This window comes from Melanaphis sacchari, unplaced genomic scaffold (genome assembly GCF_002803265.2).
Source record: "Melanaphis sacchari strain LSU unplaced genomic scaffold, SCAv2.0 Contig40_pilon_pilon, whole genome shotgun sequence".
Classification (NCBI taxonomy): Eukaryota; Metazoa; Arthropoda; class Insecta; order Hemiptera; family Aphididae; genus Melanaphis; species Melanaphis sacchari.
Genome location: NW_020271264.1, coordinates 165,797 through 187,141, shown reverse-complemented (window position 1 = coordinate 187,141; position 21,345 = coordinate 165,797). Strand labels below are relative to the sequence as shown.

At 25.9% G+C, this 21,345-nt stretch overlaps 2 protein-coding genes across 7 annotated transcripts; both read right to left on the bottom strand.

Moving 5' to 3' along the window:
* Nucleotides 1-333: 333 nt before the first annotated feature.
* Nucleotides 334-12,429, bottom strand: LOC112597381 (organic cation transporter protein-like). 3 transcript variants are annotated; one of them, XM_025343414.1, is made up of 11 exons: nucleotides 12,153-12,429; nucleotides 5,235-5,345; nucleotides 4,861-5,103; nucleotides 3,832-4,000; nucleotides 3,479-3,737; nucleotides 3,227-3,395; nucleotides 2,968-3,106; nucleotides 1,684-1,819; nucleotides 1,076-1,258; nucleotides 796-980; nucleotides 334-705 (listed from the first exon to the last, which is right to left on the bottom strand). In XM_025343414.1, exons 2-11 carry the CDS (start codon nucleotides 5,249-5,251, stop codon nucleotides 538-540), a joined length of 1,668 nt encoding a protein of 555 aa, XP_025199199.1. In that variant the 5' UTR covers nucleotides 5,252-5,345; nucleotides 12,153-12,429; the 3' UTR covers nucleotides 334-537. The 3 variants fall into 3 exon arrangements, with proteins under 3 accessions (XP_025199199.1, XP_025199201.1, XP_025199200.1); XM_025343416.1 differs by lacking the exon at nucleotides 5,235-5,345 and having other exon boundaries at nucleotides 4,861-5,107; XM_025343415.1 differs by lacking the exon at nucleotides 12,153-12,429 and having other exon boundaries at nucleotides 4,861-5,107; nucleotides 5,235-5,682.
* A 2,990-nt stretch (nucleotides 12,430-15,419) lies between these two features.
* LOC112597396 (solute carrier family 22 member 16-like) lies at nucleotides 15,420-19,938 on the bottom strand. 4 transcript variants are annotated; one of them, XM_025343437.1, is made up of 10 exons: nucleotides 19,750-19,938; nucleotides 19,329-19,553; nucleotides 18,069-18,237; nucleotides 17,721-17,979; nucleotides 17,469-17,637; nucleotides 17,186-17,324; nucleotides 16,468-16,603; nucleotides 16,099-16,281; nucleotides 15,823-16,007; nucleotides 15,420-15,716 (listed from the first exon to the last, which is right to left on the bottom strand). In XM_025343437.1, exons 2-10 carry the CDS (start codon nucleotides 19,541-19,543, stop codon nucleotides 15,549-15,551), a joined length of 1,623 nt encoding a protein of 540 aa, XP_025199222.1. In that variant the 5' UTR covers nucleotides 19,544-19,553; nucleotides 19,750-19,938; the 3' UTR covers nucleotides 15,420-15,548. The 4 variants fall into 4 exon arrangements, with proteins under 4 accessions (XP_025199222.1, XP_025199221.1, XP_025199223.1 ...); XM_025343436.1 differs by having other exon boundaries at nucleotides 19,329-19,547; XM_025343438.1 differs by lacking the exon at nucleotides 19,750-19,938 and adding an exon at nucleotides 19,631-19,741 and having other exon boundaries at nucleotides 19,329-19,547.
* Nucleotides 19,939-21,345: the final 1,407 nt, after the last annotated feature.

Below are 21,345 nucleotides of genomic sequence, written 5' to 3'. Positions count from 1 at the left end.
TAGATATTATCTAGTAGTTTGTAAGAATTTTTACTGAACTATTCATATATAATAATTTAAAAATAATAATTGTACATAGAACTTTAACATTTAATCAACATAATGCAATATTATCAAATAAAAGAGTAAGTAGAATTTAACAGCACAGTTTAAATAAAAATAATTTCACAATAACATAAATAAAAGATGCAAATTGAGATATAAAAAATAAACCACCATACCTTAATTAAAATAATTTCTAATGTTTAGTTTGGTAAACATAATCTGTAGTATTGAGATCCTTACAAAATTTCTTTGAAAATTTTATTTTAACATTTAACACATAGAAATTATTTAATTTTTATTTTTCTTAATAATTGTAACTAATCAATATTCAACCAATTTAACTATGATTCTTCAATAAAACAACAGTACATGATATGTTGTCTAAAAATTTGTAATCAACAACTCAATATTGTCAAAAGCATAGAGACATAATAGCTAGTTACTATGCATATGGTCAGAAGTATAATTTTTAAAATAGAATGGTGAAAAGCACTAAAACTTACAACAATTAGTAACTTTAACAGATCTAGTAGTTTTCATATCTTCTAGGGTATCAGGTAATACTGTTCCTTTTGTCTCAGGCAACATTAGAACCAAACTTGAAACAAAAATACCTAAAATTCCACACACTGTACTTGGAATATACCAAGCTTTAGCACCCTAAATAACAAAAAATTAACAGTTAATTTCAACATTAATCTTTGCTACACAGTATCTATGCATTAATGACCATTAACTATGAGTTATTACCAATAATTCAACTACGTATGGTGCAATAACAGATCCTATTTGAGAAATAGTCAATGATGTCCCAAGGCCAGTATTTCTTATTGTAGTTGGATATAATTCTGATATATAAAGCAAACTAACTGAAAATACTGCACTCACACAAAATTTTCCAAGCAAAGCAACAATTAATAATAAATTAGCACTTTCTAAAAAAACAAAAAAATTTTAATTTATTAGTACAAGAATTTAAAATCAAACATATATTTTATCTTTCATATTATAATACATATACATTATTTACCTCGTGGTATCATCAACAATGCAAGTTGTAAAATTCCGGATGTAAAAAATAAACCAGAAACTGCTATTTTGCGTCCAACATATAATAATAATGGAATAGTTGATAAGTATGCCAAACCTTCAACAACTCCATTTAACGCAACATAATTGTAACGATCAGCAGTAATATTATCACCATTTAATGCTAATAAATAAAAATAAAAAGATATTATTTTATTTTAGCACACTTAAGATTATATTATTTTGAATTCATTAAATTTATAAATTTATGGCACAAACATTTTTTTTAAATAACCTACTATGAAATGTTTGTGTTATAATGATAACTAAATATAATTGTTTATTTAGAAATGTGTTATTATTAATTAAACATAATATTATTAGATACCATTTAAATGATAAGCCAATGAAAAAAAAAATGTTATAATTAATTTATAATTCTAAAAGGAGTCCAAAAACTTATATTATGATAAACACATTATTCTATATAAATAGTTTTGTTTAAATAAAGTAAGAAAGTATATTTTGGTAATAAAGTCAACAACATTTTTTTTAATTTTTGTTAATTAATTATCTTATCATGTAAATAAGAATAAATATTCAACTTACCAATAACGTAGTATGAGAGACCACAAACGAATCCACAAGAAAAAGAAATAATCGTCTTAGCAGATAAATCCCAAGTAGAAAATAATGTAGTAAAAGTGGACAAAAACTCCTTACACTTCCCTTGACTCTGTTTTGACTACTTTATTAAAACAAAATATTTGTTAAAATAAAAGTGATTATAAAAAACATAGAATAAAATATATTAAAATATAAACTATAATTTATATATAATTTAGTGAAACCTCCCTTAACAGATATCTCCAAATAGCCAACATTTTTCAGAAACTGGAACATTTTCATTGTTTAACTATGGAAAAACTTCTAAATAAGGGACAGTCTACATAACGGACACTTTGATGGCAAGAGTTTGATAATTTTTACCATAAATATCATCTAAGTATAATACATAAATAATAATATACAGTTGAACTTGGTTAACTTGAAGTTGAAAGGACCAGAAAAAAGTTCGAGTTATCCAAATTGAAAATTTTTAAAACTGTACAAAATATATTAATTCCTATATATTTATAATGAATAAAGTAATGTATTAAAAAATATTTACTGTGTGTTTATATATGAATTATGTATATGTAATTTTAAAGAGGTATGTATCTATATATAAATAAAAATGAGGTTAGAAAATTATTTCAAGATGATATTTATTTTTGTTTGAGTTTTGCTGTTGATTGCAGCGTTTGTAATGAATCGTTTTAAAACATTTATCGGTAACGATGGCACTAATGAGTAATGACCTTATTTTCGATATTAAAATATATACATAGGTACATGAGGAAAATATCACAATTTTATAACATTAATAAAACTCAAAACTTTGAGTTATCCACAAAAATATTTGAGAGAAATTCTAGGGACCAGAGAAAAAGTTTGAGGTATTGACGATTTTAAGTTAAAGAAGTTTGAGATAACCAAGATCGACTGTATATCATAACAATCATCATTATCATATCATTATAACAATCATTATCATGTATATTATAACAATGTACATTTATCATTGTTATACATTATTAAATTATTATCTGTCATAAAAAATGACTTGTCTCATTCAGTAACTGATTTTGTTTTAAATAATATAAATATGCATATGTGTATCATGTTTTTGAAATGTTTTGGTGTTGTTCATTTTTTTGTTTATCACTTTACTACCTCCAATAAAGGACAAAATATTAGAGGTTTCACTATATATTTATTATATTATCTCATAAGATATTGGGTAAAAATTAATGTGATTGATCATTAATTTCAAAACTGTAATTGACAAACCTTTCTAATTTCAATAATATCTTGATTATCATTGTCTATGTTAGCATGAATAGCAGAAGGGACGAGCTTAGTCATCACTTTCCAAGCCTGTCTTTTTCTACCTCGAGACATCAACCATTTTGGAGATTCTGGTAGAAACCTAACAATAAATATTAAGATAAACGAATAAATATAAATGTGCTTCTTATATAAATATTAAAATAACAAAAATAACAAATAACATGTATAATTATATTAAATAATACAACTTTGAACTTACCAACATTGTATCAACAATCCAAACATGGGCAAAGACAAAACTAAAAGCAATATTCTCCAAGGCCGTACATAATAAGCAATGATTGATAGTAAAACATAACCAATTGGATACGACATATTCATTAAAAGACAAAGTAATGTACGAGTTTTACCACTTGTCAGCTCAGTCACTATAATTAACAAAAAGTTTAAACTTTACTAACATAGAGTATTATTTATTTAAAATTTTAAAATTAATCTATTTTATTATTACATATTGTATAAGATGATTCATATATTCCAGATCCAGCTACACCTATCAAGAATCTTGCAATTAAAAATAATACATATGAATCAATCAACGCAGCAGATGGTCCCGAGAACATGTAAATAAAAGCTGCTAAATTGAAAGCAAATTTTCTGCCATATATATCTGAAATTGAACCAAAAAATAGCCCACCAACAAACTTTCCAAAAGCAATAGCTGCTTGAATATTTGACTTCTTCACTACATTATCACAAACTAAATTCCACTAAAACATTTTATAGATTGATTTTAGTAAAATAAAATATTATAGGTACCTAATTTCAGATATTATTATTAATTTGAAAATAATATTTACGTACTTCAGATACAACAGATTCTCTGTTACTATATTCATAATACTGACAAGGTTTAGAATTGGCAGTTTCTAAATTATTTATTGACCAATTATAACCATTTTTGGCAAATATTGAATAATTTCGGTCGTAATAAGAACATTCTTCAATTCTGTCTGATGAATAATTTTGAGGCCTAAAAATATAATATTCATAATTTGGTATAAACATATTTTTGTTAACAAAATAAAAAATAATACCTACTAGAAATATTAATATATTATTTAATTAAATTTATTATAGTAAATTAACATTTTTGATAATACTAACATTTAATTCTAATTAAGCTGTTTTTACAATGAGTTTTCTATATTTAATATTTTAAAGATTTTTAAAATACTTTGAATATTTACAGACTACAAGTTGAAAGAAAATTAAATTAGATAACTACATAGATCAAATTTAAATAGGTATTGTATCTAATATTTATTTGAAATCATTAATTTCCAATCAATATGAAACTTAACTACAACTTCACTATAGTTACTTTAATTATTATTTCAGTCTTAAAGTTAGGACAGTTTACTTAAAACTTGATTTTATTCCTATACAATGTGTAAACAACTAAGCTCTTCACCTTTTTCTAATAAGTAAAGGGATCTTTCCAAATACTGAATAATGGTAACATTTAAAATGTAGTATTCACAATTTTGACTTTGTTTAATAAATTAGGTTTACAAATTATTGGGTACTTTAACTTATTAGTAATTTCCCACTATACTATGTAACATCAACACTTACTTTAACTACAATCTCTCTCCAAAAAACATATTATATATTTTAAAAATTAATTTAATTTTGGTTATTATTACAAACAACATGATTAGGGAATTCGAAGATTAATCTTCAAATGTTTAAAAGTTATATATATATATATACATGACTTAAAATGAAAGTTTAGTATACCGCGCGTTCAAGATTATATTTAATTAATATAAATAATTAATTTAATATATGTTTTGGTCAGTTTAAACTTTAAATGTATCTTGGTCTTACGATATAGAAACATTTAAGAGCATTTGATCACTCCATCCTGCCGCTTTTAGAACTGGTATATCACACCAGTACGAAGGTTTGTCAACCAGGAACACATATGATGAAATCTGTATAGCATTAAATATGCCTGGTGTACCGGCCATCAATAATAGTAGGAACGCTTGGTACCATTCTTTGGAGTAACTGTCAATGTATTTGTCCAATTTGTCGGCCATTTTGATGTTAGTGGTGCATGAAAGTAAACTAACTGTGCAAAAGAATTGCAATTATTACAGTGACCACAGAAATAATGATGTCAGTTATGTAATTCAAAATGAAAAAATACAATTTCATAAATTATATAAGAAAATAATTCGACTTAACATTTAACTCACATATAACCAGTTAACATTCCTCATCAGCAGTCACTAACAGTTTTGGCTTTACACCGTTGCATACAGAACTCGACATTTTCAGGTGAACGTCATATAACGTAACAGGTATTTCTACATCATAAATTGTTGTCGTTTGGTATTTATTATTGGTGACAATGGCATTTGTCGTCATAGTTATTGGTTTCTTAAAATCTTTGAGTAAATAACTATCTATTTATCTAAATATGTAATAATAAATGTCGAATGACGATTTTCGTGTTTTGCTGATAATATAAAACTTGATAACACGAAATATCAATTCACACGAATTATCAGGGAGTAAAAAAAAGAAGACCGATAGTGTAGTTGGTCAAATAAATTGTATACAATTATTATACTACTTATATCAGAATCAGACGTCCTTTTCGACTCTCCAGCACTCAGCAGTAATGACTTACGAGATTAGTTTGAAAAACCGATCCAAAAAAAAATTCTAAATGAAATCGTTAAATAATATTACAGTATAAAAACCTAGATATAACGGCTAAAACATATTATAATTTATGACTCTAATTCTATAGACTATAGACTATAACCATTTTACATTCTTACCTAGTATCGACTATAGGACGTCCTGTTTGCACAGCAATTAACTCTATAGTGACATATCTACCAAGTTGTAGCTATAATGTAAGTACCGATTTTTGCACCCATATAACAATAATAAATTGTACACATTCAACTTCAAGCCTCAGTACCTCACCTCACCATACACTTCTCATAAGCCATTGCAGTGTCATAGGCCTAACCTAACCCATAGGAACAAATTCTGAAACTAGGTAGGGATCTTCTATTAATAAGCGACTTTCATCATCTCCTCCAGTAGGTAAGCGTGAAACGGATGTAGGACAATTTCTCCCGGGACATTTCCATAACCCATTGCAATATTATTTGTATCATAGACACTATTGAGTATAGACCAGGGGTCACCAATTAATAATTTTTTAAGGACCACATAAGGAATTTGAAAATGTTTCGCGGGCCATCAACACTCTAAGACCTAAGTACATTTCTTAACATTCAATAGGTACCTATTATTTTAAAATTGGATTTAATGAAAACATTATTTTCTTAAATTTTATTTATATATATGTATATTACACTATAAAAGGGTGTTTCACGGTGAACTAACAATTGCAATAACTTTTCTTCTATTGAACATTTTCAACTTTTTTTTAAAATTATCAATTGTCATCTGCGCTACATTTAAATTAGTTTTTAGATTTTTTTTCTTAAAATTTGTATGCAGTAAAATTAAGAAACTAAAATATTTTCTTTTTGATATTTACAAAAATCAAAATAGCCATTTTACTGAAGTGATTTTTAAAAATGTTCGTACAAAAAAAAAAAAAAAAAAAAAAAAAAAAAAAATGAAAAATATTCAGCCGTTTATTTTCTACGATTTTTTGAAATTTGCACAATTTTATATTATTTAAATAGATTTTTTGGATAATCAATAATCGATAATCGCTGTAACACTGATAAACAAAAAAATAAATTTGAATTTAAATAAACTTTAAAAACTGTTTAAAAATTATTGACTCAACCTTAGTAGTTTTTGACATCAAAGTTTTTCTTAAAGTAGGATTTACAAAATGGCTATCTTGATTTTTTTAAAATTAAATAGAATATTTTAAATGCAGCGTAGACGACAATTGTTGACAATTTAAAAAGTTTAAAATGTTCAATAGAACAAATAACTAATAAGTTATTGCAATTGTCAGTTCATCGTGAAACACCATGTAGGTATATAAATATATGTTAGTTATTCTTTGTGTGTAAGTCGCCATTTGGTGACTCCTGGTATAGACTATAGTACTGTGTTGGGTACCATTGTACCATAAAAATCCAAAATTGTAGGTATCTAGAAAATTCCATCAAATCATATCTATTTAAGTCTATCAAAACGTGGAGTATCTATAATTATATTTATAGAAATAATTGGAAATTTATTCTGTTTTATTTAAATGCACTTTAAAGAAAATTAGATAAATAAATTATGTGTACTACGACTTACGAGTATAGATAAATACCTACGCACGTGGGAAGTGAAACTTCTTCAACAGAAGTAGGGCTTGTGTAATTTTATACATATAGGTACCTACGGAATTATAAGGAAAACATAAAATATATGATCAGCTTTCAGAAAAATTTAATAAAAAAAACTGTTATTATGTTTTTATTTTTGTTATTATTTTTTTTTTTTTTTTTTTTGATCGTGAAAACGCAAGTACAATTCGATTTTTTAAAACAAGTTATTGCCCTATAGTTATATTATATTAATAAATTAAAATAAAAAATCATATTTCTTCGATTTCTATCAACCGATTTTCTAAAATTAAACTGAATTGGTACTTTTGGTTGGGTTAAATCGATGATTACAGCGGTGTATGTTTTTGTTTTTTTTTTAAGCAATACTTATTAGTTCCCTATTTTATTGAATGGCTATTCACTCTTCTGTAATTAAACCAGCAGTAGATATTTAACATTTATACACATGGTTTAATGTTCAAAATAACTTCTATTATAACTCTCCTTTAAGTGTACATGCAGATGATTAAAATCCCGAGTATACTTAATATTGATTACATGAATTATTATTAATAAATATCTATAATTATTACACTAAGTATAGTTTTAGGTGTTTATAGTATTATCGTAGGTACGTGTATTATATGTATGTACCTATACACTATACTGCCACCATTATACAGGTCGAGTAGGTAATAGGTATACACTATACAGTGTACGGTATACTATATTATGTTAAATATACATAGCAAGTGTTCGGTAGATATAATAGTTCGAAATTACTTTTAGGGCAACACGTAAACATTTATCATTACGACTTACTACCTATTTATTTAAAATATCTAATATGACTCAGTAGATAATTTGAATAATATTAATAGTTATATAGAATGATGTTACGAATTTGCCTTAAATTTTATCATTACTCAAAAACAAAATAATTAACATACAACATAAAAATAACTAAATAAATAAGTAATACATTGCAGGATAAATGCGTCGATAAATAGTTAGTTACTATAGTTACTTACGAAGTATTAATAATGTATTAGTATTTACTATCATCTATTCAATGATTTAGAATTGAAGTCGATATTTATACATTTTTTAAATACAATACAATTTAAACGTGAGCATATTTTTATTGGTGATCTGCATAATTGTGTTATGCGTGACTATATTGTTTAGAAATTGAATGCAAATTTAAACATTGAATCAATTAAATTTTAATACAGGCCCACATCCGTTGTAAATTCGTAATGACATTGATTATAAATACTAAAATTATAATATAGTCCATACTATAATGATTATAAATAATATTCAATGATAATATCTATGATATTATGCGTTTAAAATAATATTATGAATTTCAATTTCGCAATGCATTTCAAAAACCGTTAGTACTTATATTTAATTTAAAATTAATACCTTGTTTTTTTTGTGCTCGGTTAACAAATAAGTATGAACGAGATTAACACTATTTATAAACATTCATTTATGTCATTTATAATGTTGATTAAAATAAAAAATAAGAATTATTGAACCCCTAATATTATATTGTAAAATGTCATGATAAAATGGGATAAAACGTATGTATATCGCATTACCCTACATATTGTTAGAATATATTCAAGTATTTTATTGGTTCTTACTTCTTTATATTAAGCATTTGTAGCCTATAGCAGTAGTTTTGTTTTACACTTGTGTTGGTAGGTAGGTAGTAGGTACCTATCACTAATCAGTAATTGGTAATGACTGTTGATAGTTATAATGCTAACAAAAAGGAACTATGTTACCAGTGGCGAAGCGTCATAGGAGACAACGAGACAAATCTATCCACTTGGAAATTACAACACAGGAAAAATGATTTTGTTTTATAAAATGATTACAAATTTGAACGTCATTTATATTAAATATGTATGTTTTAATATTTTTTTAAATCGGTTTTTTGTTGTACAAGTTAAAGCCTCATAAAATTCTTAAAATAGATTAGTTGTGCGCGATACGGCTGAACATACAGGTCATTCCAAATGTTATGGAAGGTATGATACCAGAGACGTCGCAGTGCAACGTCACCTAATTATTGGCACGCGGGTACAGGGGGAATTTTAATTTTAGTGGGGTTTACTATGTAGTATAATATACGCTATGAGACGTGTCTCGCTGTTCGTATTTCCTCAATTATCGACGTCGCCACTCGCCATCACATCCTGCAAATCGTGATAGCCGATAGGTATTACTCAGGTATTAGCATTGATTATAGAATAACCTAACCTAAATCAATGGTATTAGGTAACCTTCCTGTTTCTTAATATTTGTTGTTTTTATATTGTAATTTGTCTTCATGGATTATGTTTAATTAATGCCACTTTGAACGACGGAATTATAATTATTACTCATACGAAAAAAAATTTGAGTTAAACAAATAAAAGACTATGTTCCTAATTAAATTTAACGGCAGCTGCGAACTAAGGGAAAATCAATTCGAAAATTTTAATTTGTGTGGTATTCAAAATATAAATGACTCACTGGTAATCAAGTTAGAAATTAATTATATTGTTATTATTACCTATTATTAAGTCCAGGCGTATAAGTTTCATTTTTTTCAATGTCTCCTCAGCCAAAAACTCACGCCTCGTCACTGTATGCTACTAATTATTACTGTACAGACGGTTTAAACCCCCTCTCTTTACAACATAGAAAGTATTTAAATGTATTTTAAACATTTGAAACTACTAATATATTGTTTTACATTTTTTTAAAAATTTTTTTATTAATGATAGTAATAGATATTTGTGATTTTATTGATTATAACTAATAAAGTAAGACATTTCGTGAACTGTGCAAAGGTCGTGGCTGACAATTAATCATCATCGCAATAACAGTTATGTTATGGTGACAACTGATTAGACCGTGATTTAAAAGGGCGGTGGCCGTTTAGGTGAAGGAAATAGTTTTGACCAAAAAAATAATAGTTCGTTTGGGCGGCTATTATTTGTACCGTTTACGTTTGGACGAGTGAAATTATTTTTTGACTGTATATTACTACCTAACTATATGATATTATTATTTAGTATCAGTAGACAGAACTCCAGAAGTATGTAATTTTGGAAAAATGGTTATTATCGAACTTCGAAAAAAATCTTTATGTGCTTCTATAACATAACTTAATATTATGTAAGTTGTAAGTATAAATAATATTCAGAAAATGTATGCTGGAACTTAAAACTGAAAATTCTCCAGAATTCTTCATCTCTAGATATAAAATAATATTTTAAAACATTTATCTTCAACCTTGGTTTCTATCAAACATTCAAAGATCAGTCATATTATCGTAATTCAGTTTTCCGGGTTACGCGCTGGACACACAACTTGCTACGTTATCGCTCCTACAACTAATGTTGGTGCTCAATATAACACTATAACAGTTCATTATAGTATTATACTGTAGGTATCTACCTAGATGTGAAGGTCCCCTCACATGTGGTCCTCAAAATTTACTAATTAATTCTCCATTTGTCCTTCTATTGTACACAAGAGATTTTATTAAAATTACTTTTATAGTATCATGGTCTAAATTTTTTCAAAACTTACGCTCTTTCTCTGAAAATGTCTTCATAAGTTCATAATAAAATTCTTTCTTAATTACAGAGTGCCATTACATTTTAACTGTACTAGCTTATACAAGCTCTGCTCGTTTTTATTATTACAATAATATTTACAATAGTTTATGTTAAAATTGTATTAAATATATAAAATAAAAGTATAGTATAGTACATATTTTATACTGCAATAATATTATGATATTAAAAATATAAGGCCATAAATTATTATGCAATCATGAAATGAATTTTATAAATTTCACTTACAAAAGTATAGTTATTATTGGAAAAATTCCCAAACCGGGTAAAATATTTGAATATATAATTTTAAATATGTATTATGTTACAACAGAAATTCATGAATAAATTGATTAGTTATATATCAATATTATTTTGATTGATGTGGTACAAAACCTATCGTTATATTTCTACTACTTATTAGCTTGAATAATAAATCTTTTATTATAAAATGAATAACTAAAATATAAGAATATAGGAGTCTACTATATGCGGCTGACATTGGGTTCAATTATTTGGATGAGTGGAGTTTTAACTTTTAATTCAAGCTTGTAAAATGATAAATTTATTCAAACCGTTTTTTTTTCTTAACTAGTATTCAAAAGTAGACAAAAGGACATCGGTTCATTTAATATTAAATTGACCATTTTTAAATAATGGACAGTAAGTACAATTTACAATATGAATGATACACAAACACACATATATATACGTATAATAGAATAGAAACCAAATATCTGACATATTTTTCTTTATACAATTAAGATAAGATAAATAATTATATTTGTACCTATATGTAATAATAATAATAAATATAATAGGTATAAATTGAATCATTTAAGCAATTCTACATTATTCATCATATTCTCGTTCAATAGAATAATTAATTATTTATGTTTTCCATCGAAAAAAATAGATTTTTCAAGATCAGATAAATCATTAAAACACGATATATTGAATTTGTCTGTGTTAGTTTAATCTTTTCGACTTCTTATATATAAAAAAAAAAAAATATATTAATACACGATTATAGTATTATACATTTAATTTGAGTTTATACCAATAACTATTTATAATATCTTATAAATTGTATTCTATATTGTAGCATTGTTATTAGTTAAAACAATATTAAGTACATATTTAATTATGACGTAAAAATAGAATCGGGAAAGTTCTCTAACTTAAAATTACTTATTAAATATTATATAACATATTATCTCCTTACCTTTTATTTGTTTTACAGACAAATTGAAATATCTACTCAGAACTCAGTACATTGTATTGAGTGCTATGAAATAATCACTTTCACTAAAATATAGAGTCACAGAAAACAGAGAAATTATTTTTGCATAGTATTTTACTGTGTTTTTAACGTACAAATACTGTTATTATTTTATATCGTATCTATTATACGATTAAGTATTTCAAATCATAAGATTCGCAGAATACGTCTTACAACTATGACACGCGCTAAACTGTTAGCAACAATAGCAACTGACAATATTTCGTCGTTATTCGATTTAATTACTTATACAGACACTACATAGTTTCTAAAATACAGCGTATGTATATAAACTGTATAATTGACATATATTCTATGATAGCTGATATACTTATATAATCGAAGGTCAAACTGTGAAACTGTTGCATACAGTGGTATATACATATACTGTACTGATTGTACATAATATACATAATATATAATATCTGTACTGGATTTAAATTTTAAATATACTGTAACGAAAAAAAAAAATCTGAATTTATAAAATAGTTTAAAATGTTTAGATAATAATATAATGTATCGTGTAGTATGATGAAGGATGGGCAATAGTCCCACTTAAAATTCTGTACTTTTAGATACAAGATACCAAGATACTTAGGAATATTATAACTGGTTATAAATTATAATTAACGATTATTTATATTTATTTTGCCAACAAGAATAATGGCAATAGGTAGGTGTTATAAATAAATTATTTTTCGTGTGAGATTATATGAGAAAAATGTAGGTATATTATATTACCCATACTTAAAGTTAAAATAGTTAATATTGACATTTATTAAAACATCGGTTATGACTTATGAGTAACGTGGCTATATTTTTTTTTCTTCAAAGCGGGACACCTGTATATTTTAATAAGAAAACCACATTATTTTGCGAAAAATAACAATTTTTTTACTGGAAAAAAAAACATAAACTATTTATATAAAAAACGGCAACAGAAAAACGGAACTAATATATTAATAAGTATAATAATAATAATAATAATAATAATAATAATAAATAATGTAAAAATAAATAATAGAGTATATTATTCGGCCGTATTTCATTTATCGCCAATTCCCGTAGTTGACGTGGTGGCAGCTACAATAACAATAAGGTAGTTATTTTTGTACCATTTTGATCTATGTACCATGGATTATGGGTTTTAGTGTTTTACGTAATACACATATACTTGTATATATATTACGTAGTTATACTATACGTCTATACAGTATAAATGTATAAATAATGTATGATTGTGATTTGTGATCAATAAACACTTACCACAAGTCGACTTTTCTTAAAGCGGGACATTTTTAGGTTCTTTGGGGACAGCGGGACACTTGGTTCGAAAGCGGGACGTATGGTCACGTTAGTTATGAGTTATAATATGTATAATAGATTGTATAATATTACAAAAATAAAATTGAAATATGTAGGTAGGTACAACACACGTTTAGTGTTTACCAAAATAAATATTTTTAATTTAATATTTAAAGTTTGATTTAAAAATAAAAAAATATTTTAATAATAATATAAAATGATGCATTTCATTACTATTTTTGAATAATTATTAATTTTTAGAAGTTAATTCCCAAATAAATGTGTCTTGTTTTATATATATATATAAAAAAAAATAATAAAAATAATAGTTGTATGTTATTTGAAATATTGAACATAGGCACTGCATATTATTATTTAAGATTTTTATAGTATATATTATATTATGTATTCAATTTGCACATATTTTATTGTTATTTTAGCATATACGATTTAGAGCTCTGGATTAATAAATATTAGTAATAATCATTGATTTGATAAATATTATTTAAATATTTAACTAATGTACAATTGCGTCGTTGATAATATTTATGTTTCAATGTTTCATCAAAAAAAGCTAAAAGTAAAATGTACAGAAAATATTGATTTAAACTTTGATTCGTAACAATAGATTTATGACCATCTATGTACAATGTACATAGTACAAAAGTTGTTCTTAAGTCATCACGAAACTTAATTTGTACCAAATTTTAAAATTATATAAATAATAAACATATAATTGGTACAGTGCACTGTGCCACTGCTTATAGTTTATATAATATGTATACGTATAACTATGACTAAATTAAATAATTTTTTTTTTGTTTTTTAAAAATTGAAGGAAGAATTTATCTAGTGATGAAACTTCACGGCAACGAAAAATGGTTTTTAAATATTTAAATGGTCCAGTATTGTTTATTTTTTTGTTAAGAACTAAATTTCAGAGTAGAGGATAGTTAAATAGACTTGACTGGATTAAGTTCATAGATTGTTTTGATTATGTATGATACTGTTGGAATTAAGAAGTCATTATAGAGCAGCGGTTGGCAACCTTTAAGACTTCACGGACCATTTATACTCATAAGTCTTGAATGCCAAATTAAAAAAAATAAATAAATAAACGCATATTTTATAATATATAAATAAAGCGGTTTTTTATTTATAACAAAATTATTTAAGTTAACTTAATTATTATTGATTAGAATGATTATAAAAAGAAAAAAACAAAAGTTAAAATGAAGACTGGATTCGAATCATTGGTGTCTTAAAACGTATTGCGATAACGATATTTGGTCTATCTATTTTATTGCACAGAATGATAATAACACGATTATTTTTCGTTTATTCTTATTTGTTGTAAACTGAACCTACGTACAGCGACATTATACAATACTTTTGTATATTACTATTATAAACACAACATTACAAATAATGTTCACATTTTTCTGTGGACCATCAAATTCTTACTATGGACCACCGGTTGGCGACTTCTGTATAGAGTGTAATGTTTGAGACATAAGAATGAACTTTAGTAAGTTTTTGTATTTGATAATTGGTGGTTTAACTGAACATCAGGGTTGTATAGTGTATGATTATTTTGGACTCAAAAATGTCTAAATAGGTCATTACTTATTATTATTGTTCAGATATAATATGCGTTTAGATGTTCGGAGGAATTGATAGGATTAGTTGTTCAGAACAATTTTCTTGGTATAGATATTGGATATGATGAAATAAATTAAATAAATAGTAGTAATAATAAAATGAATATATTTTATTCATTACCAAAATTACTCGACAGTTCTTAAACAGTAATTTAAGTATAGCCAGTATAGGCAAGTAGTTTTTTTTTTTTTAGTAAATAATTATTCAAATGTATATCATTATGGTTTTCCATCTAATAAAATACATTTAAATAACTATAATAAATGTATTTACACAATTTAAAAGTTTTATTAAACGATCGCCACTAAAAATAAGTGTGTACAAAAATCAATTGTAGTTTAAGGAAAAAAAAAATCAAATTGAGAAAGCCACTTAAAATTTAAAACAGTTGCTAAATTTTATAGAATTAGTGTTTTTTATATCTTCTAGAGTATTTGATAGTACTGCCTTCTTTGTTTCGGGTAACACCAAAACCATGCTTGAAACAAAGATACCAAATATTCCACATACAGTACTTGGAATATACCATGCTTTACCTCCCTTTAATAATAAAAAATATCAATGAAATGTTAAAAAATGTAATTTTAAATATGTAATTAAATATCGTAATCATGCACGATTATCACTTGTCATTATTTGTATATACCAAAAGTTCGACTATATATGGTGCAATAATAGATCCTATTTGAGAAAAAGTCAATGACATTCCGATTCCAGTATTTCTAATTGTAGTTGGATATAATTCTGATACGAAGAGTATAATGATTGAAAATAAGGCACTCACAAAAAATTTCGCAATCAAGGTCACGCATAATAAAATGTATGCTTTTTCTGAGAACAAAAAAATTAAATAGGAATTATATATTATTTTATAATAGCTAAAACAATTAATGTTTTAAATATATTTAATATCCTGAATTACCCCGTGGAATCGCCAATAATATCAATTGCAATATTCCTGATATGAAAAAAAAGGATGAAACTGCTTTCTTGCGTCCAACATAAAGTAATAAAGGAACAGTAAACGCGTATGATACACCTTCAACAACTCCGTTTAATGCAACATATACGTAACGATTAGCAGTTATATTATCCCCATTCAATGCTAATTAATAAAAAAATGGTATAATTAATAAGTTTTCTTTAAAAAATGATAAAATATTTTAAGAATTTATGTGCAGTATTTATTTTAGAATATTTAAGATTATAATAAATCAATAAAATATAAAATACGTTTATTTTTTTACATTGTAGATATATCATATACTATTTATTTTCTGATCCAACTTACCAATAACGTAATACGATAAGCCACAAGATAATCCACAAAATGAAGAAATAACTGTTTTTGCTGTCAAATCCGAAGTAGAAAACAATAACGTATAAGCTGATAAAAACTCCATACATTTTCCATTACACTTTTTTGTCTACTTTTTTTGAACAAAATATATTTATTTATAAAAGTGATCATTAAAAATTTACCCAAAAAATATAAGATTAATGAATGTAAATAATATGTTATAGTATAGTGTAAATTATAAATAAAACTGTATGATATAATAATGCAATTACTAACTATTTTCATACAATACAAGGTAATTCATCATATACAAAGTAAATACTTAAGTACTCGAAATTTTTCGAAATGTATTAAGATTTTTGAAAATATACTTGTTTTTATATAATTTATTAAGTTATTACAAAATAAAATATTAAAAAAAAATATGTATTGTTTTTTAAACGACATTATGCAACTTTAATTTTAAGCAGATTATTTATCTGAGAATTTTAATATGAAAAAAAATTGAGTTTGGAACGATTACGTAATTAGTTATAATAAGTGGGATAACTTTAAAAATATTTAATTTTTAAACAATTGAAGGGTTTAAACACAGAAAAACGTTGGTTCTCTACCCAGTATTTTAAGTACTTAAAAGTTTTAACTAATTAATAATAAAAATAAAAATAATAAATTAATGATTTCAATTAAAAAATTTTAATTGACAAACCTTCTTAATTTGTACATTATCTTGATCATCATTATCAGTGTTTGCACCAACTACAGTTGGAACAAGTTTAGCCATTATTATCAGAGCTTGTTTTTTTCTACCTTGAGAAATCAACCATTTAGGAGATTCAGGTAGAAACCTAAGTATTGCGTAAATATTTACATTAATATTAGTAATTATTTATTAGACAAAAAATGAAATAAACATTCACATATTATTTAAATATTTATAAACTTGTGTAAAATAAAAAGTAAATTATTATCTTGTAGTAGTTAATTGTTACCAGCATTGTATCAACAATCCAAAAATGGGCAAAGACAAAACTAAAAGCAATATTCTCCAAGGCCGTACATAATAAGCAATGATTGATAGCAAAACATAACCAATTGGATACGACATATTCATTAAAAGACAAAGTAATGTACGAGTTTTACCACTTGTCAGCTCAGTCACTATAATTAACAAAAAGTTTAAACTTTACTAACATAGAGTATTATTTATTTAAAATTTTAAAATTAATCTATTTTATTATTACATATTGTATACGATGATTCATAAATTCCAGATCCAGCTACACCTATCAAGAATCTCGCAATTAAAAATAATACATATGAATCAATAAATGCAGCAGATGGTCCCGAGAGCATGTAAATAAAAGCTGACAAATTGAAAGCAAATTTTCTGCCATATACATCTGAAATTGAACCAAATAATAGTCCACCAAAAAACTTTCCAAAAGCCAAAGCAGCTTGAATATTTGACTTTTTCGCTACATTATCACAAACTAAATCCCACTAAAACATTTTACAGATTACAGTAAAATAAAATATTATAGGTATCTAATTTCAGATATTATTATTGATTTGAAAAAATATTTACGTACTTCAGTCACAACAGATTCTCTGTTACTATATTCATAATACTGACAAGGTTTAGAATTGGCAGTTTCTAAATTATTCATTGACCAATTATAACCATTTTTGGCAAATATTGAATAATTTCGGTCGTAATAAGAACATTCTTCAATTTTGTCTGATGAATAATTTTGATGTCTAAAAATTAATATAAATCAATAATTTGTACGGTTATGAAAGTGCCTACATATTGTCTTTCTATACTCGTAGTTGCAGAGTTATTTCATATTTCTCTGTTAGATTATTTAAGTAAGTGTTAAATATTAGAACAGCAGTGCAGGTGTAGATTAAAATGTTTAAAAGTGATTTATTTAAAAATTTGTCCTTAGGAATTTACCATTATAGTAAAAAAATAATATCAATATCAACAATAAAATGATCATACTTCTATTTTTGTTAAAAATTTAACTACAATTGGAAAAAAATATATATATATTTCATTAAAACAATTTTAACACCATAAAATAAATAACCGTTTATGGGAAATCGTGTCAAGTGCTGACATCGCACAAGAAGTCAATTTTACAATTGATTAAGTGTTGAGCGCAAAAATAATAGATCATTGTTACTCATTAAAGTAGAAGTGAAGCTAGGTGTTTGACTAAAAAAAGACTTGACCTCGATGTTGCATTGTCACTATATTAACTTTTTTTTTGATATATATATATATATAACTAACGTATTAATGGAAATACATCCATAGATATAGTCGATATAGATAGCCATAGGCTAAGAATGTCTTATTTTATTAAAATAAAACAAAAAAAAAAAAAAAAAAAATGGAAATATATTTGATGTGTGATCCAAATCTAATAGCAATACTGAAATCGGGATTAAAATACACATATGGGTACTCGTCATCTATACTTTGACCACTAACCACCGATCACTACGTATTGCAGAGTTGTAAGGCTCTTAAAAAAATAATAATACCTAACGATGATAATTCAAGTTTTTATACAGTTATTTTAGATATCTGCCTAACTTGCCTAGTCTTGGCTTATAGTAGTATTTTTTGTTTCAAACCAGTCAGACTTGAAATTCTGTACTAGCTTTGAATAGTCTTACGTATAATATCACATTGATTTACAGATATACTTATAAACAGAAGTATAATCATACTGTCCATATACCTACAGTGACTGTAGTATAAATATATATATATATGTGTACCTACTTGATTCATTATGGGTTATCTAACTTAAAAAAATATGCTTATTTAATCTTACGGCGTGGAAATATTAATGATCGTCTGGTCGCTCCAACCTGCCAATTTTAGATCTGGTACATCGCACCAATACGAAGGTTTGTCAACTAGGAACACGTACGACGATATCTGTATGGCATTGAATATCCCGGGTGTGCTCACCATCAACAACAAGACGAAAACCTGCCACCGTTGTCTGGAATAGCTGTCGATGTATTTGTCCAGATCATCAGCCATTATACTGCAGCTCGAAGAGCATAATATAATTAGTATGCAAATAGTATATATAGCCGTGTATAGTAATAATGTTTATAGGAATGATACAATAAAATTGAGTTGTTCGGATAGACGTGAGATGATCACGATCGCAAGAAATTTCCGTAATCGTCGCGATCATCGTGGTCGTATGAAAAAGTTAAAAAAAAAAAAATAAATAAAAATACCAAAAAATGTGAACCGGATATACTAATACGTATAGAATGTGTACACGTTCTCCAGATTATTTACGTGGAATAGGTAACAATTAATAATTGTCTTTATTATTATTATTATTATTATATTATTTATTAATTAAAACGACATGTACAACAAGATGTTATGTACTCTGTTAACTGACCGAACAATTACTGAGGCACTGCGCGCGCATTGCAGTTCCCTTACACTGTTAATTTAAAGCAATCACTTTACCTATACTTATAAACTATACATAATATGTTATGTACGATAGGTGTTCCCCCGATAAACATCAATTTAATAATATTATATTTTTTTTCGACTATACACGTAATAGTATTATATGCGTCACCAGGACGTAGTCTATTAACATTCAAAATATAATATGTACGTGTAAATCTATTTTAATTGAGCTGTTATGTACACATTACCAACTTAATACTTATATTATGTTTTCTGCTAAGAACCGTTTCCGCGTGGTACTTGGTTCGTCTTGGACTCGTAAACTTCGTACGCAACAACCATTGGTGGGGAGGGTGTGATGTTGCGTGTATGCAGACCTTGGATAAGGTAATATAGACTGTACGTATTTGAGTAGGTATTCATTAAATTATTAGTTGGTAAATTTCAGGTGGCGTTTAGTACAATCATCTGTAATGTTTGACGACGATATTAATATATAGCTAAGTCACAAATGGTGACGTTGGTCGTTGACACGGGGGGAATGGTACCGAGTAAAAAAAAAAAACACAATTTTTCTTTTTCTGTTGAAAACGTAGTGAATACCTACATGTATTAAAGTCCTGGTAAAATAACTGACTCAAATTTTTTTTGTGTTACTAGGAATTATATTCAACAAGAGATGGCGTTAGTCGTTAGTCTACGTGATTTGGCTTGGAAACGGTACTAAGTTATCTAACGTGTTTATCAATCTATGTCATTTGCGTTGATACAAAAATTGTTATGAACTATTACCTAATATCGGTATTTAATTATGACGTATACTATTATGGATTTTCACCTCCCCAGAGTTCAACAAATGCCTACAATCATAATGTTTAACTCTATTTTATAAATTACAAAATATGGATATGATTGAATATTTAATAATGGTTAGTAGTTATTAATTAATTATTATACTTGTCTAAAAAATTACAAAAGATTTTATTCGCATATTTATTTCAAAACAAATGTCTATAGGTGCAATGTTCGTAACCACGGCTTAAAAGTTATATTGAAAGTTCAATCCAGTTTATAATCTGTAGAGTTAAGAGTCTAAACAGTAGATTTATTTCTATCTAGATTCTTAAGTTTATATTAAAGACCAGGGCCGCGGTAATCCAAGTGCAAAAGGAGCATTTGCTCCTAGCGGTAAAAGAAGTAAACCACCTATTTTAAAGTAAAATGTAAAATTAGTTTTTTATACATATTTTTTTTAGTTCAATATCTAAGAAAATTTTTCAAAATAAGTTTAAATCATTTCAATATCAACTTTGTATTTTTCATTAAAACTTTACTTAAAATATTGTAAATTGTCTCATTCCTATATTAAGTATTGAACTATACATATATTAAACGAATCACAC